Source organism: Triticum dicoccoides, chromosome 3B, assembly GCF_002162155.2.
Source record: "Triticum dicoccoides isolate Atlit2015 ecotype Zavitan chromosome 3B, WEW_v2.0, whole genome shotgun sequence".
NCBI lineage: Eukaryota > Viridiplantae > Streptophyta > Magnoliopsida > Poales > Poaceae > Triticum > Triticum dicoccoides.
Window position 1 is genome coordinate 466,461,242 of NC_041385.1, and position 16,598 is coordinate 466,477,839.

The 16,598-nt window shown below is 48.9% G+C and overlaps 1 protein-coding gene across 1 annotated transcript; it reads left to right on the forward strand.

The window, feature by feature from the left end:
• The first annotated feature begins 8,906 nt into the window (after positions 1–8,906).
• On the forward strand, positions 8,907–10,227 carry LOC119276550 (cytidine deaminase 1-like). Its single transcript, XM_037557644.1, has one exon. The coding sequence runs from the start codon at positions 9,070–9,072 to the stop codon at positions 10,000–10,002; it is 933 nt and encodes a 310-aa protein (XP_037413541.1). The 5' UTR covers positions 8,907–9,069; the 3' UTR covers positions 10,003–10,227.
• Positions 10,228–16,598: the final 6,371 nt, after the last annotated feature.

Sequence of the window (16,598 nt, forward strand, 5' to 3'; positions counted from 1 at the left end):
GACACCTTATGAACTGTGGTTTGGCAAGAAACCAAATTTGTCGTTTCTTAAAGTTTGGGGCTGCGATGCTTATGTGAAAAAGTTTCAACCTGATAAGCTCGAACCTAAATCGGAGAAGTGTGTCTTCATAGAATACCCAAAGGAAACTGTTGGGTACATCTTCTATCACAGATCCGAAGGCAAGATATTTGTTGCTAAGATGGTTCCTTTCTAGAGAAGGAGTTTCTCTCGAAAGAACTGAGTGGGAGGAAAGTAGAGCTTGATAAGGTAATTGTACCTTCTCCCAAATTGGAAAGTAGTTCATCACAGAAATCAGTTTCAGTGATTCCTACACCAATTAGTGAGGAAGCTAATGATGGTGATCATGAAACTTCAGATTAAGTTACTACAGAACCTCGTAGGTCTTTCTGAGTAAGATCCGCACCAGAGTGGTACGGTAATCCTGTTCTGGAATTCATGTTACTAGACCATGATAAACCTACGAACTATGAGGAAGCGATGATGAGCCCAGATTCCGCAAAATGGTTTGAGGCCATGAAATCTGAGATGGGATCCATGCATGAGAACAAAGTGTGGACTTTGGTGGACTTGCCCGATGATCGGCAAGCCATAGAAAATAAATAGATCTTCAAGAGGAAGACAAACGCTGATAGTAGTGTTACTATCTACAAAGCTCGACTTGTCGGAAAAAGTTTTTCGACAAGTTCAAGGTGTTGAATACAATGAGATTTTCTCACTCGTATAGATGCTTAAAGTCTGTCCGAATCATGTTAGCAATTGCCACATTTTATGAAATTTGGCAAATGGATGTCAAAAGCTGCATTCCTTAATGGATTTATTAAAGAAGAGTTGTATATGGTGCAACCAGAAGGTTTTGTCAATCCTAAAGGTGCTAACAAATTGTGCAAGCTCCAGCGATCGATCTATGGACTGGTGCAAGCATCTCGGAGTTGGAATATACGCTTTGATAAGTTGATCAAAGCATATGGTTTTATACAGACTTTTGGAAAGGCCTGTATTTACAAGAAAGTGAGTGGGAGCACTATAGACTCTCTGATAAGAATGTGTGAATAACATATTGTTCATCGGAAATGATGTAGAATTTTTTTGGAAAGCATAAAGGAGTGTTTGAAAGGGGTTTTTCAAAGAAAAACCTCAATAAAGCTGCTTACACATTGAGCATCAAGATCTATAGAGATAGATCAAGATGCTTGATAAGATTTTCAATGAGTACATACCTTGACAAGATTTTGAAGTAGTTCAAAAAGGAACAATCAAAGAAAGAGTTCTTGCCTGTGTTGCAAAGGTATGAAATTGAGTAAGACTCAAATCCCGACCACGGTAGAAAATAGAAAGAGAATGAAAGTCATTCCCTATGCATCAGTCATAGGTTCTATAAAAGTATGCCATGCTATGGACCAGACCTATTGTATACCTTGCTCTGAATTTGGCAAAGGAATACAATTTTGATCTAATAGTAGATCACTGGGCAACGGTCAAGAATATTCTTAGTGAGGACTAAGGAGATGTTTCTCGATTATGGAGGTGATAAAAGAGTTTGTCATAAAAGTTACATCAGTGCAAACTTTTACGCTGATCCAGATGACTCTAAGTCTCATTCTGGATACATATTGAAAGTGGGAGCAATAAGCTAGAGTAGCTCCGTGCAGAGCATTGTAGACATAGGATATTTGCAAAATACATACGGCTCTGAATGTGACAGACCCGTTGACTAAACTTCTCTCACAAACAAAACATGATAATACCTTAGTATTTTTTTGGGTGTTAATCACATAGCGATGTGAACTAGATTATTGATTCTAGTAAACCCTTCGGGTGTTGATCACATGACGATGTGAACTATGGGTATTAATCACATACATATGTGAATATTGGTGTTGAATCACATGCTGATGTGAACTAGATTATTGTCTCTAGTGCAAGTGGGAGACTGAAGGAAATATGCCCTAGAGGCAATAATAAAGTTATTATTTATTTCCTTATATCACGATAAATGTTTATTATTCATGCTAGAATTGTATTAACCGGAAACATAATACATGTGTGAATACATAGACAAACATAGTGTCACTAGTATGCCTCTACTTGACTAGCTCGTGAAATCAAAGATGGTTAAGTTTCCTAGCCATGGACAAAAGAGTTGTCATTTGATTAACGAGATCACATCATTAGGAGAATGATGTGATTGACTTGACCCATTCCGTTAGCTTAGCACTTGATCGTTTAGTATGTTGCTACTGCTTCCTTCATGACTTATACATGTTCCTATGACTATGAGATTATGCAACTCCCGTTTATCGGAGGAACACTTTGTGTGCTACCAAATGTCACAACGTAACTGGGTGATTATAAAGGTGCTCTACAGGTGTCTCCAAAGGTACTTGTTGGGTTGGCGTATTTCAAGATTAGGATTTGTCACTCCAATTGTCGGATGGGTATCTCTGGGCCCTCTCGGCAATGCACATCACTATAAGCCTTGCAAGCAATGTAGGTAATGAGTTAGTTACGGAATTATGCATTACGTAACGAGTAAAGAGACTTGCCGGTAACGAGATTGAACTAGGTATTGAGATACCGACGATCAAATCTCGGGCAAGTAACATACCGATGACAAAGGGAACAACATATGTTGTTATGCGGTTTGACCGATAAAGATCTTCGTAGAATATGTAGGAGCCAATATGAGCATCCAGGTTACGCTATTGGTTATTGACCGGAAACGTGTCTCGATCATGTGTACATAGTTCTGAAACCCGTAGGATCCGCATGCTTAAGGTTTCGATGACAGTTATATTATGATTTTATGAGTTTTGATGTACCAAAGTTTGTTTGGAGTCCCAGATAAGATTACGGACATGACGAGGAGTCTCGAAATGGTCGAGACAAAAAGATTGATATATTGGAAGCCTATATTTGGATATCGGAAGTGTTCCGGGTGAAATCGGGATTTTACCGGAGTACCGGGAGGTTACCGGAACCCCCCAGAGGCTTAATGGGCCTACATGGGCCTTAGTGGAGAAGAGGAGAGGAGGCAATGGCTGGGCCGCGCGCCCCTCCCCCCCTAGTCCGAATAGGACAAGGAGAGGGGGGCGGCGGCCCCCCTTTCCTTCCTCTCTCCCTCCTCCTTCCCCCGTCCTACTCCCGGTGGGAGTAGGACTCCCCTTGGCGCGCCCCCTCCTAGGCCGGCTGCCCCCTCCCCCCTGGCTCCTTTATATACGGGGGCAGGGGGCACCTCTAGACACAACAATTGATCTCCTGATCTCTTAGCCGTGTGTGGTGCCCCCCTCCACCATAGTCCTCCTCGATAATATTGTAGCGGTGCTTAGGCGAAGCCCTGCGACGGTAGAACATCAAGATCATCACCACGCCGTCGTGCTGATGGAACTCTTCCCCGACATTCTGCTGGATCGGAGTACGGGGGATCGTCATCGAGCTGAACGTGTGCTAAAACTCGGAGGTGCCGTAGTTTCGGTGCTTGATCGGTCGAGCTGTAAAGACGTACGACTACATCAACCGCGTTGTTCTAACGCTTCCGCTTTCGGTCTACGAGGGTACGTGGACAACACTCTCCCCTTTCGTTGCTATGCATCACCATGATCTTGCGTGTGCGTAGGAATTTTTTTTAAATTACTACGTTCCCCAATAGCTGCCCCCCTCGAGGCACAAGGTGCTGCCTTGGCCCAATGGATGTCTTTCTGGCCCAAAAAAATCCTCAAAAAGTTTCGCTGCATTTGGACTCCGTTTGATATTGATTTCCGCGATGTTAAAAACATGTAGAAAACAACAACTGGCATTGGGCACTATGTAAATAGGTTAGTACCAAAAAATGATATAAAATGACTATAAAATGATTGTAAAACATCTAACAATGGTAATATAAAAATGTGAAACAATTAAAAATTATAGATACATTGGAGACGTATCAAGGAGCTGGAGAACAAGCGGTATGTGATCAGTGATCTCAAGTCCATTCATGTTGTTACAGGAGAACTGATCAGGAACATTAGGAATGAGAATCATGAGCTGAAAGTGGACATAGATGGGCTCAACAGTGAGATGGATCAGGTCAAGAGGGAGACCCATGACTTGAAAAAGGATAAGAAAAAGGTAGATTTTGCTAGGGATGAGGTGATGATGAAGTGGGATGAGCTCAAGAGTGGGAAGAAGGACATGGAAGATCTAATAAAGATAAGAAGAGGCTAGAATATGTCATTGCTGACTTGCTTAAAGTGGGGGAATTCCCAAGGGCAAGCTGAAGAAGATCAAGGGGGGCTATGAAGAAGATGATGCATTGAACTGAGTGGCCGAGCTCAAAAAGGAAGTCTACAATATATATACATATGTGTGTGTGTGTGTGTGTGTGCGCGTGGGGGGCGGAGGGTGTCTCTCTCTCTCTCTCTCTCTGTGTGTGTGTGTGTGTGAGAGAGAGAGAGAGTACTTGTGAGGCTCCTAAGACTCATGCTATATTTGGGTTGACGTGAACTGATCTTACATACTATGCTATCTATATTTGTGCTATGTAATAATCTACCTATATTTGTGCTATGTAATAATTTACCTATATTGTTGTTGTGATCAGTAATTCTGTTTTGGATTTTCCCCTTCAATTGTAACTCTTTAGTTTCTAAATAATCAAATTGTAACTAGACAAGCTAATTTTCAGTTTCTGTTAATTTTGATGCAATTTCATATACCAGTTCCCAAGGTCTTTAAACTACAAGTGATATTGTTGTGATGATTCAGTTTAAACTTGAGAACTCTGTTATTTGTTGATAGACATTTGAACTAAGAACTACGTTCTTTGATTTTACATGTTTAATTATCATGTGATGATTCCTGGTGACTAGCACATTGGTCATTTCTGGTACATCTGAGATAAATGAGAAGATGCTACAAGAGATGATGCTTCATTTGTTCTGTTGGACCAGAAGATGCACACAGTCAACCAAACCAACAAAGGATTGGATTATGTTTTTACACCATATGACCATCACAATGATCAGTTTTGGTACATCTGAGATAAACAAAACTAACATCACAAAGATTATATAGAGAAATATAAAATTCACTAGGAGGAAATTGTCATCATAGCTCACTAGCATAATATAGAGTTCAAAGTTTAGTAACCATACATTAGCAGAGTCTAAGAGGAAATTACATCATAGCTCACTAGCATAATATAAAATTTACAATTTAGTATTCATAAGAATTTAGTAACCACCATGTTTGCATTAGGTATTACAACTAAGATAAGTAGATCTATGAAATATACCAATAACATCATTAGCTTCCATGGCCTGTTATATATATGGGCCTAATATATGCTTAACCTCGAGAGCATCCACTTCATTCCTCTAGGATGAGCTTGATCTTTTTGCTACCATGCCCAGCTTTTAGCAGGTCACCAGTCAGAAACTCCACCTTGTTCTCTTGAATAAAATCCCTATCCTCCTTGACCTCCATCATGGCCTTCCCGGTGTTCCTGGTGATATTCTCCTAAGAAGAAAGGATAGACCTTTGCTCCTTTGCGAGCTTCTTCATCTTCATCTTCACCTCCATCTTACACTGCTCCTCTACGTGTTCCATCTTTTTCTTCACATCTTCAACATCTTTAGCTGACTTCTCATAGTCCATCTACTACCCCTTTGCATCTTGCCATTCAAATAGCTTGCCAACATCTGCAACAAGATCACTATACTAATTGCACAGGAACTAATTGTGCATCTTAAGCTTGGGTAGCTCTCTCTCATAAGCCTATCTGTTAGTCACCCTATGTCAGTTTTGCTCATGAAACATCTCCCAAAGTTTTGTCACGCACCTTTGTAGTATGACGGACCATGGCCCATCAACCACTCTAAAGTCTAGAACTCCCTGCAAATAATAGTTGAATTCATGGCGCAATTTAAATGTGCTACAACATTAAGATTCGATTACATTCGGTCACATTACACATCTCCTAAATATCCCATTAAGTTAACAACTACACACTCACAAAGTATAGATAACTACTTTGACAATACAATTCAGATTCGCTTAACTACAAACTGAACTTGAACAAAAACATTTAGTTAAATTCAGATTTCTTCAACTACTGATTGGACGTTAATAGTAGTAAGATTTTCTTAAATTCAGTCACATTAAACATCTCCCAAAGATTCAGTTAAATTAACAACTACACACTGGCAAAGTTCAGATAACTACACACTGACAGTACAATTTAAATTCACTTAACGACAGACTAAAACTTGAACACCAGTTAAATTCAGGTTCACTTAACTACAGACTAAACTTTAACAACAACGAGATTTAGTTAATTCAGTTAGTGTTTACTACAAAATGAACAAGATTCAGTTAAATTCATATAACTAGTCAGTACGCAGATAACTACACAGTGAAATGAGACAGCTACATACTGAAACTACAATCCTTTTCTTAACATCTTCAACAAAAAGATCCAAATAAATTTAGTTACAAAGCAAAGTGTTAAAACAACAAACCAAGGAAAAATTGCATGCGTAGCACAACCATAAAACCTTCTCCCATTGTCTATGCCACCAAAATAAACACATTATTAGCTCTGGCCTGGTGAAGCTTGGATCGACAATGGTCATAGGGTTCTCCTGCATTGACAAAATTTAAATTAACCAACAAATCGATCCACTTATGGAAGGATTTGGACGCAACCCTCGGCTCCCATCCAGCCCCTACCCCATCCTCCGCCATTTCTCAGCCTCTGACAACCTCCGTCGGCCAAAACCGATCTCGGTAACCGGTGATCGTCAGATCCATCTCTCTGTCTATGCACCGTCGGATATCATGTTTCAATTGCTTTCCAAATTTTACGGCACTAGTCCTAAGCTTTTCTGGTGCCCCAAACCCTTCTCTCTTCTATCCTGAAACTATTTGGGACTCCAAATTTTACATCAGCTATTGCAAATGCTCTAAGGGCATCTCCAACACTAACACGTAAAACACACACGTATCCGTGTGCAGATGCGTCCGCTAATAGTGATACGGGAGCCGACCATCCAACCGTGCCCCATACATTTCAAAGCGATTTTGATCGAACCAGACATTTTTACGTGAATCAGATGATTTTCATTTAAACCAGACCACGTTCATTTCATTTTCGGCATATTTGATGAAAAAATGTCTCTAGACCCTAATCTAGTCTAATTCTTCGCCGACGCCTACTGTCCAAGTCCTTGTTGTTCCCTTCCATGTCCGTGCTCGGTAGTCGTGAGACCTACGACGTCAAGGTGCGGTCTTCGGCGAGAAAATGCAGGACATGGACCTAGCCGTCGCCGGTGGAGGTGAGGTCAATGATGGACGTGGACGAGTCGGGCTCTTGGTCGTAACGGCGCGAACGATGTACAGCTGGCGACGCGAACGGCACACAGCTACTGGCATTCTCTTTCGCGAAGGCTTGCACCGCCTTTGTGTCCGAGTGTGTCGCGATCGCGGTGTAGCCTGCGCGAGCGCGCTCGGCCTCATATAAGGCTCGTTGCTCGACGACGAAGTTGAGGTTCTCCGTGGCCATGGCCTACTCGCTCGCGAACTCGTCGTAGATTTGGCCATCCACCAGCCAGTGACGCGCAAGGAGGGAGAGGTTGTACCACTGCTCCTCCTGCACCTGCCGGAACGCCGACACTGGCTATGGCGTTGGCTGCTCCTCTGCCATGACGGCGTCAAAGTACGCCTGTTCATGCTCCATGGTCAAGCCAGCATGGAACAACGCGGGCAGGGGAGTCAACTTGTTGTTGGAGGCCCTCTCCATCGTTGGGTTGTCGTCGGAGACCTTCGAAGAGCTGGCCGGCAGGCCGGTGTATGTCGCCTCGTGCAGCGGCCATGCCGGCTGGCTGCAAGGGCGGCCAACTTGTGCTTCTGCTATGTCAAGAGGTTCTGCTGCAACGCCCTAGAGCTCGCGGTCATGGTGAAGGGGGTGCACGAAGGAGGATTTTGAAGCAGGACGTGATGTGGTGCAGTTTGTGTTGGGCGTGACCACATTTAAATAGCGGATACCGGCTAGTCAAAGCAACGGGGTGTGTCAATGGGGGCCCCGGAGTGGGTTTCTCGGCTCCCGTTTCGGTTTAATGTCAGTAGATGGACAAACGGATAGCCCCTTTGAATGCGGTAGATATTCACCCCGTTCTATCAAATCACGTCGCTCGGACATTAAACATGTGTGAAGACCAAAACATGGTGCGGCCGATGCTCTCAGCGGGCGTGCTGCTTTAATGCCGACATAAATGAAAGGTCGTGTCTTTCTGAGCCTACATGAATACGCGGTGCCGCTGACGCTCTGGAGCAGCCCTTATCGGCAACCACTTCGACTTCGCAAATTAAGGCCCTGAGCGGCGACCGCTTCCACTTCTGTAATCGTACTTTGCAAATTTTAATTAGACTGAGATACAAGATTTAACAGGTCAAGGTCTATGAAATCCAACGCCTTCCACTTCTCGTTTGGTACAGGCTAACAATTGCGGGATCATTGGGATCAGCTGATTAAACATCATCTGTCATGATTGACCAATATCTTGAAACATTGTTCTTTTTTTCTTGAGCACATGTAAATAGCTTTCAGAAAAGAAATGGATTAAGATCGAGTTGGCTAGCTTGATTTGAAACCATCTGATGACATATTGTCTCAGACTTAATTTTGTGATCCTCAGCTAGCAATACTTGTGTGGCCACTGCCATCCAAACCACTTCAGTTCAGCTGCAAAAGACTATCTGTGCAGCGGCCATGACACGTCCAGCGGACGATAATTATCCGTGCCCATCGTTGCAAAAGACTGAAAAGAGAGAAAGGAAGCGAAGCCCTGGCAAAAGAGAAAAACAGCAACAACAAAGCACACGGATATGTGTCCGTTATAAATACCCACACGCTACCACCACCGAGTTTCCCCCCTCCCCCGCTCTTCCTCTCCTCCACTCTTTGAGGAAACATCCAAGTGCTCCCTCCATCTCAAGAGGCGACGTACGATTATACAAGGTAGAAAAAAAAAATCATAGAGTGACAACACAGTTTCGAGTTAGATCTGAGCAATGGGGGAGGAGAGGATGACGGCGAAGCCTGAGGCCGTCGAGCTGCCAGGATTTGTGATGAGCGCCGACGAGGCGGAGCGCGCGGCCGCGGCGGCCGGGGTGGAGACGGTGGAGGACCTGCTTCCCCTGCTGATCCCTTCGGCGATGCGGCGCGCGCGCCCCCCGATCTCGCGGTTCCCCGTGGGCGCCGTCGGGCTGGGCGAGAGCGGGCGCGTTTACGCCGGCGTGAACCTCGAGTTCCTGGGCGCCCCTCTCTCCCAGGTGGTCCACGCCGAGCAGTTCCTCATCGCCAACGCCGCCGCCGCCGGGGAGCCCGCGCTCCGCGCCATCGCCGTCTCCCACATGCCCTGCGGCCACTGCCGGCAGTTCCTCCAGGAGATCCGCGGCGCCGCCGGGATCCGCATCCTGGTGACGTCCGACGCCGCTGACGGCTGCGCGGCTGAGTGGCGCACGCTGGCATCGCTCCTGCCCCGCCCATTCGGTCCCCACGACCTTCTCCCCAAGGACGCCCCCCTCGTCCTCGAGCCGCACGACAACCGCCTCGGCGATCCCGTTGACGCCGTCGCCAATGGCTTCGCCGCCGACGACCTGGAGGGGCGCCTGAAGGATGCCGCGGAGGCGGCGGCGCGTGCGGCGCACGCGCCGTACAGCGGCTGCCCGTCGGGCTTCGCGGTGGCGGACGGCGAAGGGAAGGTGTACGCCGGGGGCTGCTTGGAGTCCGCGGCGTACAACCCGACGCTGGGTCCCGTGCAGACGGCCATCATTGCGATGATTGCCGCCGGAGGCGGCTCCGCTGGCGATGTGGTGGCGGCGGCGCTGGTAGAGAAGGATGGGGCGGTGGCGGCGCAGGAGGCGACGGCCAGGGTCTTCCTGGCCGCTGTGGCGCCGCAGGCGAGCTTCCACGTGTACAAGTACAGGTCGTCCGATGTGTGATGCGCGCCTCCGGACCCTCTCTGGGGTGGGGAGAGATCGGACGAGATAATGTTCATAATCTTCACGAATAATATGACGAGAAATAATCTTGTGCAGATGGGTGAGCTGTAAATTCCACATGGCGATCGTGGTTTGCTGATCGGACACCAAGAGCTGGGACCTACTTATTACCATTCTTGTATTCATGTGTGTATTATTATATGAGAAAAATATATATTACTCGTACGTAGTAAAAATCCTCTAAACGATGGATGCCGTAATAAACAGGTGGAGTATTTCTTGGATGGAAGTAACGTGTTGCTTCTCCTTCCCCGTCTCTTTGCTCTACGTCGTTGTTTCAACCAATTACACACTACAGCTCACGACTTGGGAGTAGATATATAGGATACATAAAAAAAAAATTAGAGCTCGTGCTGCACGCACTGCGGGGCCTGTTGTGGACACCGCTGATTATCCAGCCAATCAGGCAATCGGCCCATTTCTTCCCTGCAAGTCTCAAACACATGATCGATCCGATCGCTTTACAAACTTCTCTTGGTGGGGCTGAGCTGTAGGTGGGTTAGTTGCCACCGAGCAAAGCAAGGGTATATATGTAGATCAGCGTTAGATTAGGTAGAAAATCCAAACGTGCAATCACAGCCCAAGTCTATTCCTGATCAGATGACGCAAAGTGCAATCATCCAATCATAGTCAAGTCTGCCTTACATGAATATCGTAGCAATTCCGATATCATTTTCCCGGGAGAAAGTAGATTGCTGACCGCCCTTAGATTCTTAAACAACGCAAGAATGAGTGTCCCGGAGAAAACAACAACCTGCGCATAGATAGCGATGGTGTACGAGCTCTGCATTAAATCAGTCACAACAGACATTTCTTAAACAAATTAGCAGCCACCGGATTTTGACTGCGATCCCATCTTTGATCTCGGCTGTGGGTGTTCAGCGTCATTGTCTTGTCCCGACGGACCTAAATGATTCTGCGTCCAGACCCAAGCCACGCCACTGGTCGCTTTCTGATGGTTATGTAAGCGGCAGGCAAGCTCGTGCTCGACAGCTTGAGCCGACTCTGCAGCCAAGCAACGCCAATCATGTTTCTCTCGCCGGGCATAGTCCTGCACGCCAAGTATTTTGCACACGCGGCCTGTACAAGGCAGGAGAAAGAAAATCCAGTGGTACACGGCTGCACGAATGAGCCGGAGTCTCTTCTTTGGTTAACCCTCTCGCGGTGTGCAAGAGTTCTTCCAGAGCAGACGGATCCATCCTGTGCCGGTTGTTGTGCGGCTTGATAAAAATGGAGCAACTGGCTGCTATTTAAAGTAATCGTGATCTTTGTTCTAATCAGCCGTCACGTCAGTATGCATAGCGAGCCTAGCTAGAAATGTACTGTCGTCACTCCTACTTGCCGGTTGTTGGTTGTTGGTTGTCCCGGAGCCATGGACGGCTCACAGTGGAAGCTGTCTGTCGGTGTACTAGAGTAGGGGTACCCTAATATTTCGAACTCGTGCACGAGCAGTCGCAGCAACCCGCGGCAAGGCTTGTCGGGTGACCGTCAAGGTTCTCCGTGGTTTCTTTGGAGCCATTCAAAAACAAAATATTCAAGCCAAGGAGACAAGGCCCCGGCAAGATGAGCTTGCCGGGAAGGTCAACCAAGCCATCTCAAGGAACTTGTCGCGACGCGCCACGCGTCCCGACGAGGCCCGGTAAGCGACAAGCTTCCGGACGCGATAAGACAACGACCGCGGCAAGGCGCTTGCCGCGGCAAACTACCACTCTGTACCCGCGCTCCAGCACATCCACCAACGTGTCGTCCTGGGACCTTTCCAGGCGCGCGTGGCAAGAGGCTGTGCGGCCAGCGGTGCGCGGTGGCAAGCGACGCTGACAAGATTGCCATCGTGGCAAGCGGTGGCGTCCCTGACGGTCTCTTTTTGCACTATTTGGGCGACGTAGACGGGCATTTAATGCCTTTGTCCCCTGCCGTCAGGGTTAGGTATGATACACTGTACAGGTAGTTGTACCAACCGCAATTCCTTTTCCATTTTTACCCTTGTCTATGTTGCCACCTGCCGGAGACCCCTTTAGCATATAAAAGGAGGCCCATGCGCAACGTAGAGGGGGGTTAGAAGGCAGAAAAACACTCACGCTCGGTCTCGTTAGCAGCTAGTGTGTACTGTAGCACTCAGCGCTCCCGAGCAAGAACTCAATACACCCAGACATGCAGCAGTAGGAGTGTTATCTCTCCGGAGAGCTCCGAAGCTGGGTAAACTGCTTGTGTGCTTCGCCTCGATCCGCTCTTAGTGTGATCTCCGTCCCCCGCCGAACCGAAAGGGGCTCGGTCCGCCGGTCCCATAGGTGTTCGTGGATCAGTTTCCCCGACATCTTTGGCGCGCCAGGTAGGGGGCGTCGAGGTTGTGTGAACCTGATCCGGCGTTCACACGAGCTAGATCTTCATCTTCTTCATCGACATGCCACCGAAGAAGAAGGCTTCGGCGGCAGCTGTTCCGTCCACGTCGATCCCACCACCACCGGAGCAAACGAGTGGTGGGGTAGACGCCGGCGGAAGAACGGGCATCGACGAGGGAGCTCACGGTGCTGCCAGGTCCAAGGACAAGGCTGCGCAGACTTCGGCGTCCGTACATGCGCCGCGCCCATCTCAAGAGGCGCAGGACCGACAGTGTCATGGTATTCGCAGTGCCATACGTTTGTTGGACCAAGATCGAGTTGGTGGATCTCGGGGTGCTCAAGACCAGCATGCACGCCAACATGCTGGCACGAGCGAGACACAGTCGCCTGGACGGGGTACTGCTCCTTCTAACATAGTTAGAAGTCCGAGCATATCCCGCTCCTCGCACCGTTCGCCACTGCCGCCCACCACTCCAGCAGAAGCTTTGGCGCGAGCTCAACTGCTCCTGGATTACCCTCCAACGACACACAAGATCGATCAATGGAGGGCCACCATTCAGAGTCTCATCGGCTTCGCCAACGGCGACACTCCGCGGCAGCCGAATACATCGCTGCCGCGGCAGGACTGCCAGGCACGAGCCGATGGCGACGAAACCGGTGGGGGTGCAACCACCATGCACTCTCCACCCCGAAGGCCAAGATCGCCGACTCGCCGGATCCACCTCGACAGCGACTCCACCGCATCATTGGATCCACGAGCTCGTCGCGATCAGCGCCAAGTTCTTCACGAACGACAGCAAGAAGACGCTCGTACTCGCATCGAGCGCCGAAGAGAAGCGCGGCGTCAATCGGACCAGCGCGCTGGGCCCTCTGTCGACATGCATGCACCAGGGGAACCAGGCGACTTGCCGTACGCCATAGGTTGCCCTGCGTTCACTCGTGAGCTGCGGCAAGTCCAGTGGCCCAGCACGAAGAATTTCAGGCCAGACGTACCAGAGAAGTACGACGGCAAGTCGCATCCATCGGAGTTCCTCAGCATCTACACCATCGCGGTGCAAGCTGTCGGGGGGCGGGATGACAAGATCCTGGCCAACTACTTCCCGCTGGTGCTCAAGCCCAATGTCAGATCCTGGCTCATGCACTTGCCGGACAACTCCATATCCTCCTGGGCAGACCTATGCCATCAGTTTGTCGGCGCCTTTACAGGCGGCCACAAGCCTCATGGCCAAGAGAGCGACCTTCATCTGCTCGCCCAGAAGGAAGGAGAGCCCCTGCGCAAGTACATTCAGAGATTCAGCCGCGTACAGCACAACATCCCAGATGTCCACCCTGCTGCGGTAATCAGCGCGTTCCATCAGAACGTGCGAAACCGCAGGATGCGGGAGGAGATGGCGATGTGCAAGATTAGAGACGTCAGTGAGCTATATGCCCTGGTCGACAAGTGTGCACGTGCTGAGAAAGGGAGGAAACTCCCCAAAAAGAATACAGAAGTAGGAGGATCTGATAGTGAGGAGGCTGCCCCGGCAAAGAAAAACCGGCGGCGGAACAACAGGAAGAAGAAAGGCAAAGATGTGCTAGTTGTTGAGCAGTCCGGCAACGGAGGTGGCGCCAAGAAAACCAAAGCTGGTAGCTCCGGCGAGGAGATTGCCGCATGCACCAACTACCAGGCTATGGCGGTCGCCGACAAGCAGGACGGCACCAACAAGCAGTACTGCAAGATCCACCGCACCAAGGGCCATGACCTCCAGAGCTGCAAGAAGGTCGAGCAGCTTGTCAAGCAGCAAAAGGCTGAATACGAGCGACGCGACAAGGAGAAGGCCCAGAAAGGTGCTGGAGGAGCCGGCAAGAAACGCCCCGGCCGAGGAGGACGCTGCGGCAAGGCCAAGCAGCGGCAAGGAGACAGACCTCCCCGCGGCCGCGACAAGGATGAAGATGACGACGACGATGAAGATATGGATGACGACGAGACCGATGAGCAGGAGTTCCAGAAAGCCACAGAGGTCCTGTGCGTTGACGGTGGTGCTTCTCTGCATACTTCACACCGCCAGCTCAAGCTGTGGGTGCGGGAAGTCAATGTGGCAGAACCACTCGTCGAGTCACGCAAGCCTCTGAAATGGTCCAGCACGCCTATCATCTTTAATATTGAGGACCACCCTGATCGCATAACTGCGGTCGGGTGCTTGTCGATGTTGGTTTCACCAACTATCCGCAACCTCAAGGTCACTAAGATGCTAGTTGATGGTGGGGCCGGCTTGAACCTGATCTCCTCCGCGGTACTCCAGAAACTCCAGATCCCTGATGGCGAGCTCGAAGAGACCGGCACATTCCAAGGAATCAATCCGGGAAGGAGCAAGCCGAAGGGAAAGATCACGTTGCCGGTAACATTTGGCAGCGAGTTAAACTTCAGAACTGAGAGGGTCACTTTTGACGTTGCTGACTTTCCATTGCCTTACAATGGGATACTCGGCCGTCCAGCACTCGCCAAATTCATGGCAGCCTCTCACTATGCATACAACATGCTGAAGATGCCAGGCCCGATAAGTGTCATCTTTGTCCCTGGCGACAAGAAGGATGCTCTTATCTGCGCCGACAAGATCTACCGGGAAGCAGCAACCGCAACAGATCGCAAGTCACTTGCTGTTGAAGCTCCCGAGGTGAAGAAGAAGACCAAGTCCGGCAAGAGTTCTGATGCCCACTCCGACAAGCGCACCTCTTCGGAGTGTTGCGCTACCGTCGAGGACGCACCATCGAGCTCCACCGGCAAGTGTAAGAAGACAATGGCAGCTCCACCAGAGACCAAGAAAGTGTCCGCCAAGGAGGATGGCACTGGTGGTACCTTTACCATCAGTGCCACTCTCGACCCTAAATAGGAAAGCGCGCTCGTTGCTTTCCTGTGGGCGAACGTCGACGTATTTGCATGGCAACCGTCTGACATCCCCGGTGTTCCCAGGAAAGTAATCGAGCACCATCTTGCCATCTATCCTCATGCGCGGCCCGTCAAGCAGAAAGTCAGGAAACAGGCAGTGGAACGCCAAGAATTCATCGCAGAAGAAATCAAGAAATTGGAAGCAGCAGGCCTTGTTAGAGGAGTGCTCCATCCTACGTGGTTGGCCAACCCTGTAGTCGTGCGCAAGGCAAACGGGAAATGGAGGCTTTGTATCGACTTTACCGATGTCAATAAAGCTTGTCCCAAAGACCCATTTCCCTTGCCGCGCATCGACCAGATTGTTGACTCCACGGCCGGATGTGATTTGCTTTCATTTCTTGATGCATACTCAGGATACCATCAGATCTTCATGGCAGAAGAGGATGAGGAGAAGACCGCATTCATCACCCCATGTGGCACATACTGTTTCGTACGGATGCCTTTCGGTTTAAAGAATGCTGGTTCAACATTTGCAAGGGTAGTCCATGAAGTTTTTGAGCCGCAAATGTACAGAAATGTGGAAGCCTACATGGATGACATAGTGGTCAAGAGCAAGGACAAGGCGACTCTGATTCAAGATTTAGACGAAACCTTTGCAAATCTGCGCAAGATCAACCTCAAGCTTAACCCCAAGAAGTGTGTGTTTGGAGTCCCCTCCGGCAAGCTTCTCGGGTTCTTCGTGTCTCAGCGGGGAATTGAAGCCAATCCCGACAAGATCAAGGCCATTGAGCAGATTGAAGCACCAAAGCGCGTCAAGGATGTACGAAGACTTGCCGGTTGCGTGGCTGCTCTCAGCAGGTTTATCTCTAGGTCTGCTGAGCGCGCCCTGCCATTTTTCAAAATATTGAAAAAGGCAGGTCCAATGAAATGGACTCCGGAAGCGGAGGCTGCACTGCAGGACTTAAAGAGATACCTGTCCTCCACTCCAACACTTGTCGCACCTAAGCCACAAGAGAAGTTGCTGCTATATATAGCGGCAACCAATCAAGTGGTTAGTGCTGCGTTAGTAGCGGAGAGGGAGGCGGATGATGAGCCAGCAACCACGGCAGATGCACCAGCGACAAGCAGGGGACTTCACCGGCAAGCTCTGGTCCCGACAAAGATGGATCTGCGCAGGCGCGTGAGAAGATGCAGAAAAGAATGGTGCAGCGCCCAGTTTACTTTGTCAGTTCCCTTCTGCAGGGGGCTAGGTCAAGGTACTCTAGTGTGCAGAAATTGCTTTTCGGCCTTCTCATGGCCTCGAGAAAGCTGCGCCATTACTTCCAAGCACA

Excerpts from the sequence above, each read along its gene's own strand:
- LOC119276550 (XM_037557644.1), top strand. The coding sequence starts at position 9,070 with ATGGGGGAGGAGAGGATGACGGCGAAGCCTGAGGCCGTCGAGCTGCCA.